The 14,422-nt window shown below is 33.9% G+C and overlaps 3 protein-coding genes across 3 annotated transcripts; all 3 read left to right on the forward strand.

Annotated features, from left to right (window-relative positions):
- Positions 1–2: 2 nt before the first annotated feature.
- Positions 3–3,803, forward strand: EIN_497700 (hypothetical protein; the record flags this gene model as incomplete). The annotated part of the gene is made up of 1 exon (XM_004261323.1): positions 3–3,803. A coding segment is annotated over one exon (3,801 nt), but the record flags the coding sequence as incomplete, so codon positions are not given.
- A 366-nt stretch (positions 3,804–4,169) lies between these two features.
- Positions 4,170–4,478, forward strand: EIN_497710 (hypothetical protein; the record flags this gene model as incomplete). The annotated part of the gene is made up of 1 exon (XM_004261324.1): positions 4,170–4,478. One exon carries the CDS (start codon positions 4,170–4,172, stop codon positions 4,476–4,478), a length of 309 nt encoding a protein of 102 aa, XP_004261372.1.
- A 3,694-nt stretch (positions 4,479–8,172) lies between these two features.
- On the forward strand, positions 8,173–10,776 carry EIN_497720 (alcohol dehydrogenase, putative; the record flags this gene model as incomplete). Its single annotated transcript, XM_004261325.1, has 1 exon — positions 8,173–10,776. One exon carries the CDS (start codon positions 8,173–8,175, stop codon positions 10,774–10,776), a length of 2,604 nt encoding a protein of 867 aa, XP_004261373.1.
- Positions 10,777–14,422: the final 3,646 nt, after the last annotated feature.

Below are 14,422 nucleotides of genomic sequence, written 5' to 3' on the forward strand. Positions count from 1 at the left end.
TGGAGAACCAATCGGAAGGCATCTGCGCTGTTAATGAAAGAGCGAGTAAGTACTATTTAAAGAATGTCGTCGACTTATTTCTGAAGACAGTGAATGGGGTCAAAAGTGACACCGAAACACGAGAAGTTGCGAGTGTCATTGAGTGTTACTACCATATCTTATTACCAACAGAAGGAATCACATCTTCTGAATCCCTTCGATTCATGAATGGAGTATTCAATCTCTTAGAAACAACTCAACGCAGTGTCATGAAACGCTCTGTATGTCGATTATTAGATGGCGTGTGTCAAGAAGGACTTGGGAGAGGAAATAGTACGGGAGGGATCATTTTAGGACAACTTGAACAGATCTATGGCAAACTGATTGACTTGATGCGCCATTGGAAGAGTACTAAAGTCAATATTAATGTAACATGTGGACACTTAGGAGCACAGACGGATGGACTCTTCTCGATCTCGGTTATCCCTGCGTTAACACAGAACTACACTCTCCTTCTGAATCAAAAAGACCAACAGAAGAGAATTAAAGCACTTGAAGTGATAGCAGAATATATCAATGGAGTCTTAGACGTCTTACCACTAACCCACCAAGCTATCCCACAACTCTTAAATGACTTCTTCAATAAGACTCTGATGACAAAAAAGGAATACCAACACCTCAAATTTGCTTCAACACTCGAAACGCAATACTTCGAACAAGTCTTTACTCATAACGTGGTGTATACACAACAAGTAATGCTCGACATCTTGTCAGGAAAACTGAATATTCCAACAGACATTAGAGCAATGGCAGTCAAAAATGTACCTCTAACGTTGGTCCTTCCGGCAGACGCACAGGCCGGAATTTCCGAGTTCTTAAGCCAAACACCAAGTCTTGTTGGGACGGTGATGGACCCAACTAATTTGTGGGTGATTGAGATGTACCCCGACTCATATTCACATGACGCAACGACAAGAGACTCGGTGTCCCATAAATTGGTTGACGCGTCGCGAAGTCCTATTTTGGAGATAAAGATGTCCGCAAGAAGAGCATTAGAGCGCGACGCGATTAAAAACCCGCGGCTCTTCTGTGGGATATTTGAGGAGTTTTTGCGGAACTCCGCGGAGGACGAGAGTGACTTAGTCGACGGGGAGTACATTGCGAAGGTGTCGGAGTTGTTTGGGAAGACGAGTGAAGTTGGGAGTCGAGAAATAGCGAATATGTTGAATCGTCGTATTCTTCGACTTCTTTTAACGATGAGCGAAGACTCCGTTTCTGTTGCTGGGAAGATCAAAGACACGTTAACATTAAAAGGGTATTCGAATGTGAAAGAGGCGCAATTGATCGGGGACTCGTTAAGTCGTTTGTCGAGTGACATATTAGACCACTTCGTTCTTCAACATTGCGAGGAAACCTTTGTGCGGGAGTTGTATAGTAAATTATTAAGTACGTATACTATAAAGAGTCCAAATGAAATTGTTAAGTTCTTATTTCTCAGTACTAAAGGAGACCATCCCGTGTTAGTCCAAAATGTGATCTCACAATACTTTGATGGTGTGCCGTTTATTACGCAAATGGTCACAACACTCTTATCAAAAACGAATGAAAAGGTCATCGACATGTTTGCGCAGTACATGATGGAGAAAAAGAAGAAGCTCAATTTTGATCTTCTTGCGACGATCGTTAATGTCACACCAAAGAAATATGAAGGGATGCCACATGTGATAGCATTGTGTCGAGCAGTTATGAGTAACTGGATTGCTTTTAAAGACATCCCAAATTCACAAGTTGTGTTGATGGAGATCTCGGCAAAGATCTATACACTGGAAATGACTCTAAGCACCCCCCTTGTCCCAGACGGACTTTGTACGTTTGTGGGGAAGTACATCAACCAACCATCGCTGCATAAGAATATCATAGAGATCATGAAGGCAATTGCTAGTAAGGCAACACTGTCTTCCCCAGTCACGGTGTTCAATCTCTTGGAAGCACTCTATGCATCAGATCCTTCACAATGCAACAAACTCCTTGTCGAACTCTTAAAGAGATACCCAGACATGCTCACCTCGTCGATGCAACGATGTTTTGTTTCCCGTGAAGTGCGTGAGATGTACTTCTATAGTGTCTATACCATCATCACAAATAACTCCCAGAAACTCCCCATTGAACAGATTTTGAGTTTCTCCGTTGTACTTGCAGCAAAGAGCTCGTTGAACTTTTCAGCACTCATGAAGGGAGTCCAAAGTTTTGGAATCGACTTGTTTAGTGGGTTTCCGGCGTGGAGTTCGTGGGAATATATTGTCAGTGAGGCGATGGCAAATCGATATAAAAAGGAGAGTTCACTTGTTCTGAAAGGAGTGTTACAGTATCACACCTATTTGAGTACATCTGAGTATTCCACGCTCTTGCGCTGTTGTAGGCAATGGATCTTAAATGGGATTGAAATCGACTTTGAGAGTGTTATTACGAGTGTTATTGATATGGCATTTTTTGCACAGCAATTAGACAGTGAGTTTCTTGATACATGGCGGGCAATTGGAGAGAAGTGTTCGACCTCTGGAGATGCGTTGATTGAACTTGTCATTAAGAGAGGAGGATTGAGTGAACAGAGCACTTTAATAGCGTCGAAGATACTGAGTCAATTGTGTTCAGTGTCTTCCATGCGAGCGTTGATATTCCGTAAAGTTCAATTTGGGTTAGTCGATATCATTCATATCGAAGAGATCAAGAAAGAGCCGAGTAAAGAAGAGAACATGTATTTTGTAATTATGTCGTACATCATCTCGTTGATGCCGTTGAGTGTGAAGAAAGACTTGACGCGCATTCTATTGATCACACTGATTTATTATAGTCCAACATGTGTTGCTTCGAATTACGAGTCCAGTGCTCGACGTGTTTTAAGTGTTGTTATGCCACAAATCGAACCGGACTTGTACTTTAAGAAAGAAGGGTATCTTGGTGTTAGAAGCCTACTTAACTCTTATTCTCTCTTTGTTGAATTTGAAGAAGAGTTAGTTTCTGTAGCGAAGAATGGACCAACGGAAGTGTCTGAAAGATGTTCGTTGGTGTATTCGTTGATTGGTGGAAGTGACCAATGTGTCGAGAAGAATGTGTCGAGTCTACTTATACGAGGATTGCTGATGGGAGAGGCGTCGATAGTCAGAAACGTCGTGTCGCTTGTAGCGACGAGTCAATTAAAAAGTGTTTCTGAGGCTATCATATCTCTTCCTGATCTCTCGATCTTCTCTGCGTTGTATTCACTTGTTAATGTCCAATCGATAAGTATCGACACGTTATCGCGAGCTGCCGGGAATACAAAGTTGTGCGAAAGAGTGCTCCAAATGACTTTAAATTGCTCGGGACTGCGCGGAGTCATTTGCGAACTCATCGACTTTGGGATGAAGAGAAGTCGTCGGAATTTCAGCGGAAGTGTGATGGGGGGATGTAACGAGTTTTCAGGCCAAGAAATAGTGAACATACTTGAAGCAATGGGCGAGAGCGATACATCGAATGTCTCCATTGAAGCGATTTTGGAACTGAGTCAAATGAATTTTGGAAGATTGGATGAGAGAGTTGTGAGAGTTCTATCGAAAGGAATGAATTTGGAAGAGACGGCAGATGAATGCGCGAAGTTCTTTGTGAAATATCAGATTGAAACTTTTATTACGCAAGAAAATGAAGAAAGGAAAAAGTTTGGAGGAGCGGAAGAAAAGATTTTCGATGCAGAACGAGTGAAAGCAATTGAAAAACTAAGTCAAATCACAAAGGAAAAGATCGACGTGGCTAAAATCACAATGACAGTGAAACAATACCATTTCAAATAATCTTATCATTTCATAGCGTTTGGGTTATTTGATATTTATTCAGATTAATACAATCTGATGACTTGAGATATTAGAGTAATAATGAAGTATTATGAGAATCGAGAAATTATTACGAATAGTAAAAAATATTAGAAATATATTATAGTAATTTACATAAGTAATTTTTATTCATTTTTCAAAAGTACGAAAAGATGACATTTTTTTACTCTTCACAAAAGATACAAAAAATTGGCATTCAAAAAGAAACAAAAAAAAACGTTTTTTTTCCAACAAAAAATTTAATCAAAAAAACAACAACAAAAATTTATAACCAAAAAACTACTATAAAAATGTACTCCATTTTTTTGAACTTAGAAAACTTAAAATATGACTGAAAGTCCAATTAACGTCGAGATGCAAGACATGCAAAACGGACTTCATTTAGAACCAAATGTGGAAGATGGGTATGACTATATAGAAAGCGAAGAATCAAATAACGTTGTTATAACATGGTTTGTCTGTGGCTTTTTCTTCCCACCACTTTTCCTCTATACATCCAACAGATACAAAAATTCCGAAAACCCTTTCATCCACAAATGGTACAAAATCGGACAAAATGTATTCGGTCTTGAGTGTTGCGCTCTATTCATCGCTGTTGTAATGCTTTTTTCGTGGTGGTTACATGACGCTTATTAATTTTTTAAATTGATTTATTTAAATACCTTACAAGTCCTTTCGTCGAAAAGTTTTTCAATAATTAAAAAATGAACGACCTTGTTTGTTGGAATATTTTAAAATTTAATTGAATACTTTTATTGTAAAGAAAAAGGATAATAAAATATCAAAATAAGTTGTTAATTTTATTATTATTCTTATTATTGTATAGTTTTGTGCTTGAGATGAAATAATTAGTTGTTGTTGAGTCAATAAATATGATTTGATATTGATCAATATATTTTTCTTAATAAAAAAATTAATTGAAGTAATTAATATTTTTTAATTTACAAACTATTCAATACTAATAATTCTTAATGTTTTAATTTATAGTTTTTTTACTTAATAAGTAAAAGTAAATTAGTTTTTTTAATATAGTCACCCGCTAAAAGGTGTAAATTTACGACAAATGGTCTAAAGAAACCATTTTATAGTTTTTAGAAATTATGATTTTAGATTATGTTTCAATTTGTCATTTTTTTCTTTATATTGAAAGTATTTCAAAATTAACTATAAATTTACTTTATTCTAAAACATTGTCAAAATAGATTAAAGGTGAACTGAAAATCAATTATTAATGGAAAAATGCAGTACAAATACACTTACCTGGACAATACCAGAAAACAAAAAGACCAAACCTGCACCTGCGATGGCTTTCGACGATTCGGCAAATTCTTTGGATGTATCAGATTCATTGTGTTATTTGTTTGTGCTGTTTCTGTTAAAACAAAAAGAATTTTGCTACAGTCAATATAAACGGTTACAAATTTATATTGCTTATAAAAATATTAAGGTGTTCAATAAAAATATGGAAAGTTTGGAATCCGCAAAAGTGTTTATAAGTGTTATCAACCCATACTACAATATCAATGTTTTGGATGGTTTTCTGAGACTGAAAATAATTCAAAAAGATCTGGCAAAAATTTTCAAAGTGAATGAGCCAAGAATTTCCGCTGTTATTAAACAAGAAGAAGAAGCGTGTTATACATGTAATGAATCTAAAAGTAAATATAACATTTCTTTTAAACAATCTGATATACTTTGTTCTAAAATATCCAGAAGATTACTAAAAAACAAAGCAGTAACAACAGATTATGTTTGGAGTCTTTTTGTTGATGAATGCAACTTGAATACCACAAAAGAATCTTCAATTCGTTGGGCAGAAAGACATGGGGTTAAAACTTGTAACGTGCAAACAACTTGCAGAAAAACGATTCGATGTAAATCCCATTGATGTGTTAAATTACTTTTTGACTCTCCAAAATAGTGTAGATAATTGTTTTTCTGGTCTTGTTGTTAACATGGATGAAATGGGTTACAGTCCAAGAGCAGATTCTAAGGATGGACACTGTTTTGTTCCAATGAATTATGAAATGAAATTTGTGTATTGTCGACAAGAGAGGGATGAACGACATTGCACTTTAATTGCCGCAGTTGCTGCTGATGGTTCAACTCTGAAACCAACTGTTATTTTGCCCGTTTGTTCCATTCCAAATGAATATAGGTGTAATGGACTAACGGAAAATAATGTTTTATTCCGATACAGTGTGTCTGGATTCATTACGCGTGAAATTTGTGAAGACTGGATTAGAACTGTTCTGCTTGATTATATTAATAGAAAACGTGTTGAAATTAAAAATGAAATGAATGCGCTTGGAATTGAAATAAAAATGTCCGATCTTAGAGCTTGTTTAGTGTGGGATAATGCAAAAAGCCACAGTTCCTCGATTATTGAATTGTTACTCGCTGAAAATAACATAACTCTTGTTAGATTAACTCCACATGCTTCTCATTTCCTTCAAGTTCTTGATTTGGGGATATTTGGTAGGCTTAAAAGAAGAATGTCTTCTTTAAAAGCGAACGACAGTTTTGTAAATTTGCTTTTTCAAGAAGAAGTCGAAAAGGAAGATGTGGATGGTAATTTATTTTGGGAAGATAAAAAACCAGATTTTTACAATATTGAACTCGGAAACAGACTAAGAGAGTTGATGATATTGGTGGATTCTTTCTTTGCGGTTACAACACCTCCTTTTAATATTATTGCTTTTAAACAAGCAGGAATAGTCAACTGGATTGACAAAACGCTTCCAAAGTGTCGTGTATCCATCGAACATTGTAAATTTATAAAAACGCCCCAATACAGAGAATTGTTCAAACAGTTTATTCCAAAACCAATTCCGTTGCTTCAAAAGAAAAGAAAGACAGTATTACTCCCTTTCCAAATTGAAGTTAAAAGAAAAGAAAGGGAAGTAAAAAAAGCATTAAAAACCCAAAATAAGATAAGGAAAAAAGAAACCACAATTTTAAGATTGCCGTTGTCTTCTAAACCATTCAAAAAACTTGACAAAAAATGATTAATTTTTTCTTATTTTTTTGACTTTTTCATGTTATTTATGTTATTCTTAATGTTTTTTATAATTATAGTATAAAATAATAAATTATAGTTTCTTTACACCATTTGTCGTGTTTTCATTGCTTTTAGCGGGTGACTATATATTTAATTTGTTATATATTATTGATAATAATTCATTTATATATTATTAAAATATTTATTACTTTAAATAGTTCATAAAAACAAATGTTTTTGTTTTTTTTTTGTTGAACATGTAATCATTAATAATTAAAATAATTAAATACCACAACACAATTATTATTATTATTATATTTTTAAAATATTGAAAAATATTACAGAAACACTTATTGAAAACATGTAAATTAAAATGAAATTACACTCAGCGTGGCCAATGAAACAATAAATATCAGATTGTAAATTTGTTGTTTATATTACAATTTCAATTCTTATAAAAACGGGATTTATTAACAAAGACCCTAAATCAGAACTTATTTAAAAGTTTTTCGGGCACTTTATTACATTTTATAGCCATCTAAAAAAATTATTGTTAATTTATATTATTTTATAAATTATTCAAAATAGTTAATTTTATTTTTGAAAATACTTTTTTGAAAAGTTGTTAGAAAACTTAATTTTTTATATATCAAAAATAAATAGATTTTTTCAAAGATTAAAAATTATTATTATTAAATAGTAAATTATGTTATAGATAATAGTAATATATATATTTTTTTAATGAAAATACCAATATATATGATTACTAATATAAATTCTAATTCTAAATAAATAGAATTATAATATTTATTATAAAAAATGTAATAAAACAACTCAACATTCTAATTAATAAGATTTCCTTCATTAAAAGATAACCACTAAAAAAATAAGAAAAGGCAACATTTCGCCTCGGCAATTATAGTCTTCGATTACATTTCAAATAACTCAATGTTTTCCCACTTATTTAGTATTTAAATTTTTAATCTTTTTAATTTTTTAATCATTTCAATTTGTTTTATTTATAGAAAACACGTGGCTTACTTCATTTCCAAAGAAACATCTTTTGCTTTTTGAGAAAATCATTTCAAGTCGTAACAGGGTTGATAACCCCAAGTTTTTTTTTACCAGTAATTCAACAATAAAACAAAAGAAGACGTAAAAACCGGCAAATAGAATTAAATATAAACAGAACCATTTTTATAACAGAAATGTTTTACTCTCGACAGTTTACATCGTCTAACGAAATTCGACAAAATTCTTTCTTCGAACAAAAATTAGATGCCAGCTCCGTATTTAAACAGTTCACAACTTCGTTATTCATAGAAATTCATGACTCAAATGTCTGTAGATGAACACATCAACACATTAGTTGCTAATGCACAAGTTGCGCTCAAAGAGTATTTGCAACCCGAATTCACACAAGAGAAGATCGACTTCATAGTCAAGAAGGCGTCTGTTGCTGCACTTGACAGACATTGTTACTTGGCACAGTTGGCAGTCGACGAGACAGGAAGAGGTGTGATGGAAGACAAAGCAACAAAGAACATCTTTGCCTGTGAACACGTCACACACGAGATGAGACATGCAAAGACTGTTGGTATTGTTCATGAAGACCCATTATATGGCATCACTGAAATAGCAGAACCAGTCGGTGTGATCTGTGGAGTCACTCCAGTCACCAACCCAACATCAACTGCCATCTTCAAGTCACTTATATCAATTAAGACAAGAAACCCAATCATTTTCTCATTCCATCCATCTGCTTTGAAATGCTCTATTGCAGCAGCTACTATTGTCAGAGATGCTGCCATTGAGGCGGGTGCACCAAAGAACTGCATTCAGTGGATCGAGTTTGGTGGTATTGAAGCGTCTAACAAATTGATGAATCATGCTGGTATTGCTACTATTCTTGCAACTGGTGGAGGAGCAATGGTGAAGGCCGCTTATTCGTCTGGAAAGCCAGCCCTTGGAGTTGGACCTGGAAATGTCCCATCATACATTGAGAAGTCGTGCAATTTGAAACAAGCCATCAATGATGTCGTCCTTTCAAAGTCATTTGATAATGGAATGATCTGCGCTTCAGAACAAGCCGCCATCATCGACAAGGAAATCTATGGCGATGCTGTTGCCGAATTCAAGAGACTCCACGCTTACTTTGTGAATGATGAAGAGAAGGCAAAACTCGAGAAGTTCATGTTTGGTGTCAATGGGTATTCTACAGACTCTGCCAATGCTAGACTCAACCCAAAATGTCCTGGAATGTCACCAAAGTGGTTTGCTGAGAACGCTGGATTTACAATTCCCGATGAGACATCAATTATCTGTGCTGAGTGCAAAGAAGTTGGTGTGAAAGAGCCCCTCACAAAGGAGAAGTTGTCACCCATTCTTGCCATTTTGAAGGCCGAAAACACAGCCGATGGATTTGACAAAGCCGAGGCTATGCTTGAGTTTGGCGGTCTTGGACATTCAGCTGCAATTCACTCAAGCGACTTGAAGGTTGTAGAGCAGTACGCATTGAGAATGAAGGCGTGCAGAATTCTCCACAACGTCCCATCATCACAAGGTGGAATTGGTGGAATATACAACTACATTGATCCTTCATTCACACTTGGATGTGGGTCTTATGGTGGAAACTCAGTCAGTGCCAATGTCACATACCACAACTTGTTGAACATCAAGAGACTTGCTGAAAGAAGAACAAACCTCCAGTGGTTCAGAGTCCCACCAAAGATCTTCTTCGAGCCACACGCGATCAGATACTTGAAAGAGCTCAAGGAGCTTTCAAAGATCTTCATCGTCTCAGATAGAATGATGTACAAGCTTGGCTATGTCGACAGAGTGATGGACGTCTTGAAAAGAAGACAAAATGACGTTGAAATTGAAATCTTCATCGATGTCGAACCAGATCCCTCTATTCAAACAGTCAGAAAGGGACTTGCTGTGATGAACACATTTGGTCCAGATAACATCATTGCCATTGGTGGTGGAAGTGCAATGGATGCGGCCAAGATCATGTGGCTGTTATACGAACACCCCGAAGCTGACTTCTTCAGCATGAAGCAGAAGTTCTTGGACTTGAGAAAGAGAGCATTCAAATTCCCAACAATGGGCAAGAAGGCAAGACTCATTTGCATTCCAACTACATCAGGGACTGGCTCTGAAGTCACTCCATTTGCTGTCATCTCAGACACGGAGACTGGCAAGAAGTATCCACTTGCCGATTATTCGTTGACTCCATCAGTTGCTATCATTGACCCAATGTTCTGTGTCTCATTACCAAAGAGAGCTATAGCAGACTGTGGTATAGATGTGTTGGTCCATGCAGTTGAAGCTTATGTCTCAGTTATGGCAAATGAATACACAGACGGTCTTGCTAAAGAAGCAGTCAAATTGGTCTTCGACAACTTGGTCAAGTCATACAACGGGGATTTGGTTGCACGAGAGAAGATGCACAACGCAGCTACCATTGCTGGTATGGCCTTTGCTTCCGCATTCCTTGGGATTGTTCACTCAATGGCTCACAAAGTTGGAGCTGCTTTCCATCTCCCACATGGCAGATGTGTTGCAGTCTTATTGCCACATGTTATCAGATACAATGGTGTTGTCCCAAGAAAGTTGGCGATGTGGCCAAAGTACAGCATTTATGTTGCAGACCAGAGATATCAACAACTTGCACAACTGGTCGGGTTGAAAGCCGAGACTGCAGCTGAGGGTGTTGAGGTCTTTGCAAAGGCTTGTGAAAAGTTGTTGAAAGATACCGAGACAATCACTGGGTTCAAGCAGGCTGGTATCGCTGAAGATGTTTGGATGTCACACGTTAAAGAAATGGCACTTCTCGCTTTCGAGGATCAGTGCTCACCATGCAACCCAAGAATTCCAATGGTCGTCGATATGGAGAAGATCCTTAAAGAGGCTTACTATCCAATTGCTTAACTTGAATAGCTTTTAATTGTTCTTTTTTACTTGATAAGCATAGTTTTGAAGTTCATAATATATATCGGACTATACCATAAACCAAAAACCGGACCATGAACAGACCAAAGAAAATAATTGGCACAGTGTTTTTTACTATTGATTAACAAAAGAAAAAGCCTTGAAAATATTGCCATAAGTATCCTCAACTTCGGAGTAGAACCATGTTTTTTTTTTCTATTTTTACTGGACCACCAACAGACCAATTTTTGGTCTACATTTTTTTGTATTAACAAATCAAAAGTGCATTTAAAGTTATTTTTTGCAATAAAAGTTAAACAATAACTTCAAACACAAGTGAGGTTAAACAATCAAAATAAAACCAAAAATACTTAAAAATAAATATGCAACAATTACCTTTAAAAGATTGTACAGAGAAAATACTGTCGGGTGAAATATGGTTTGCACAATTACACAACTATTAGTTGTGTCAAATTTTCAACGAAGAAATATACGAAAGTATTCTTCTTGATTATTGTAATGAATATCAACTTAAAAATTTGGAAAAAGCATCCAAAGAACCATTTGGATTAACTGAGAAGACTTGTGATGTGTTAATTGGAAGCGGAACTTCAACAAAACAAACATTTTTATTACCAATTGATTATGTTGAGGAAGATAAAATTGGTGTATTCATGAAAGAGGTAAGAATGTTTATGAAACAAACAACCTCAAAATTAGTTATCATTTCAGTTAAGTCAAAAAATCAATTGTTGAATTCAGCTATCATAATACTTGATAAAGAAGTGTCACAAGAAGTAAATATAGAAAAATGTATTAAACGTGGAATTTGCACTCCCAATAATATCATCCGTGCTTTCAGAGAAAATTATATAGTAGCACCTGGAAAGGCTCGAATATACAAATACTTTAATTTGAAACGGTCTTCTTTTGTTAAAAAGTACAACAACATCGAGATAGAATAAAAAGGTTGGTGATAAAACGAACTAAAAACTATCACAAAGAAAGTGGTATTCAATGTGCCAAAAAATTGTCAAAATTCCACAAAACAAAGATTTCAGCTACAACAGTCAACTGAATACAAAAAACAACTTTACATATAAAATTTCACCGAAAAACCCACTCCTTTCTTTAAAAAATATATTAGATAGAAAACGCTTTGTAACTGCTGAATTGAAAATGATTCAAAAAATAGAAAAAAGTGGGAAAAACCTCGCAAAATCGTGTTTGCAGATGAATGTAGATTTTGTCTTGTGAAAGATTGTCGATCCAAAATGTGGATCCAACCACATTCTGAAAATTCCAAATATTACACTTTTCTTTCAAAACACACTGCATCTTTGATGGTTTTTGGAGCCATTGGTCCTAATTATAAAAGTAAGATAATTCGGTTGCACGGAAAAAAATAATGCAGACAAATACAAACAAATGTTCAAAGAAATTGATTTAATCAATTATATTCAAAAGAAGTGTGGGAAAGAATCCATTTTATGCAAGACAACGCCCCTCCACACAAATCGAAAAAAACACTAAAATATTTCAATGACAATAAATTTAAATTACTTCAGGGATGACCAAGGAATTCCCCAGACCTCAATCCAATTGAAAATGTCTGGTCAATAATTAAAAGACGAATTGAGATTACAGCTGGAATGAATAAAATGGAAATTTTTCAAAAAGTTGAAAAATGTGGAATAAAATAGGACGCAAAGAAATAAACACACTCATTGAATCTTATAAAAGGAGACTTGAAAATTGTAAAATTAATCACTTTCAAACGATCAAACAGTGGTGAAATTAATAAGATGATTATAATTAAGTTTTCATATGAAAAATAATTACTATTATATGTTTTTATGTTGTTTCTTATAATATATAATTTATGTTGTTAATAATTGTTCGTTATATATTTAAACTTTTACAAAATAATTTAACAATCGAAATCATTTTGGGAAGTTATAATTTAAAAAGTGTCCCAAAAAGTATTTTGGTAAAATAAATAAATAATAATAATAAATAAAAAAGTACTTTTGAAACATTATTTTATTTTCAAAAAAACAGACCAAAGAAAAAGTCTGGTTTTTGATTTGTGCTTTATATTTATAATATTTTATAATTACAATTTATTGTAACTGTATTTTGATATAAATATTAAAACCTTTACTGCCACATTTTACTATACAATAAAAAAGACTTACAACTCAATTGAAAAAAAGAAAAGTTGGCTTACAAATCAGAGTCTTGTTTAATAATTTCAATTCCCTCTGATTTAAGCTTTTTAATATGAAACATATTATGGGGTTGTTGCTCGATGTCTCTTAACTGGTTAATAATTTGTTAAAGTTGTCTGTCAATAATGGTGGCACTTCTTTAAACGTTGAAATTATTCTAACTTCATATATTAATGGGTATTCTCCATATTGTTGTATTTGACTATTTTCAAACAATATTTGGAAAAAATTGTTTAGTGGTACAGATTAGACTGGCCAATCTCACTAAAATTAACCCCAAAATTTAATTTTTAAACTATTTGAGCATATTTTGACTTGTTACTTTTCTTTTTGCTTATACTGGTAAATAATAATAAATTTAGTCATATAGATTATACGTGCAAACAAAATTAAAAAAAATGCTTTAATTCATATATTTTAGCTCAAAAGTTCGTTATTTTAATAAATAATAAAATAATTAAATAGAATGAAGTATTAAAATTATTTGAGCAAAATATAACAAATATTCATTTTGGTAATAAAAAATATATTTTATTGTAAAATATGTACAACTTGTTGTTTTTGGCATTTTTTCACTATGTGGAAAATTGACAATCGAGTTTTTTCTCAAAAGCAAATTACCAACATCATGATATTCAATAACAACAACAGGAGATAAACAATAAATGGGATAAAGTCAGTCTAGAAACCATATTTTTAACCAAAAATGGGTCATTTTTATTGTTATTTGGTTTTGTTTTTCAAAATTATATTTTTAATTTCGGATCTTTTATTTTTAAATGAAAACGAACTTGGACAAATTAACTGATTGTGTAATTTATGCTCAGAAGCTGAGTATAACAATAGAAAAAGAAGCTGCCGTTTATAATAACAATAAGGCAAACCTTTTATTGTGTAAAGTAGTAGACACAACAAGAGAAATACAGAAACAATTGACTAAGATCACAAAAATAATCGATTATGTTAAAGATATCAAAGAAAATATGATGATAGCTTTAGATAAATATGAATATATTGCTGCATTTGCAACACAAATTAAGACTTTCCCCAGATCTGGGTTTACTCAGATGATGAATAACGTGCATCTTGTTGTTGAAATACCAGGAATTGAAGAGGTTAACAATAATGATACAATTCGGAAACTCGAAGAACTACACAACCAGATTCAAACTGTGGACATTTGTTCTAAAGATGAATCGAAGAATTTATCAAAAGATAGTTCTGGTAATATAAATATTAATATTGCTTGTTTTCTTCCCTCCAACGAATTTAAACTTGAAAACAACAAAGAATTAGAAATCCAACTTTGTAAAATAACATCCAACGAAGACCAACTCAAAGAAGAAATGGAGACTATTGTACATTGCGTTCGTTCCTTTTTGACATCTTCTGCGAATATTACAAGTCCTAACAAG

This window comes from Entamoeba invadens (genome assembly GCF_000330505.1).
Source record: "Entamoeba invadens IP1 unplaced genomic scaffold scaff_1105074724605, whole genome shotgun sequence".
NCBI classification, from domain to species: Eukaryota; Evosea; order Mastigamoebida; family Endamoebidae; genus Entamoeba; species Entamoeba invadens.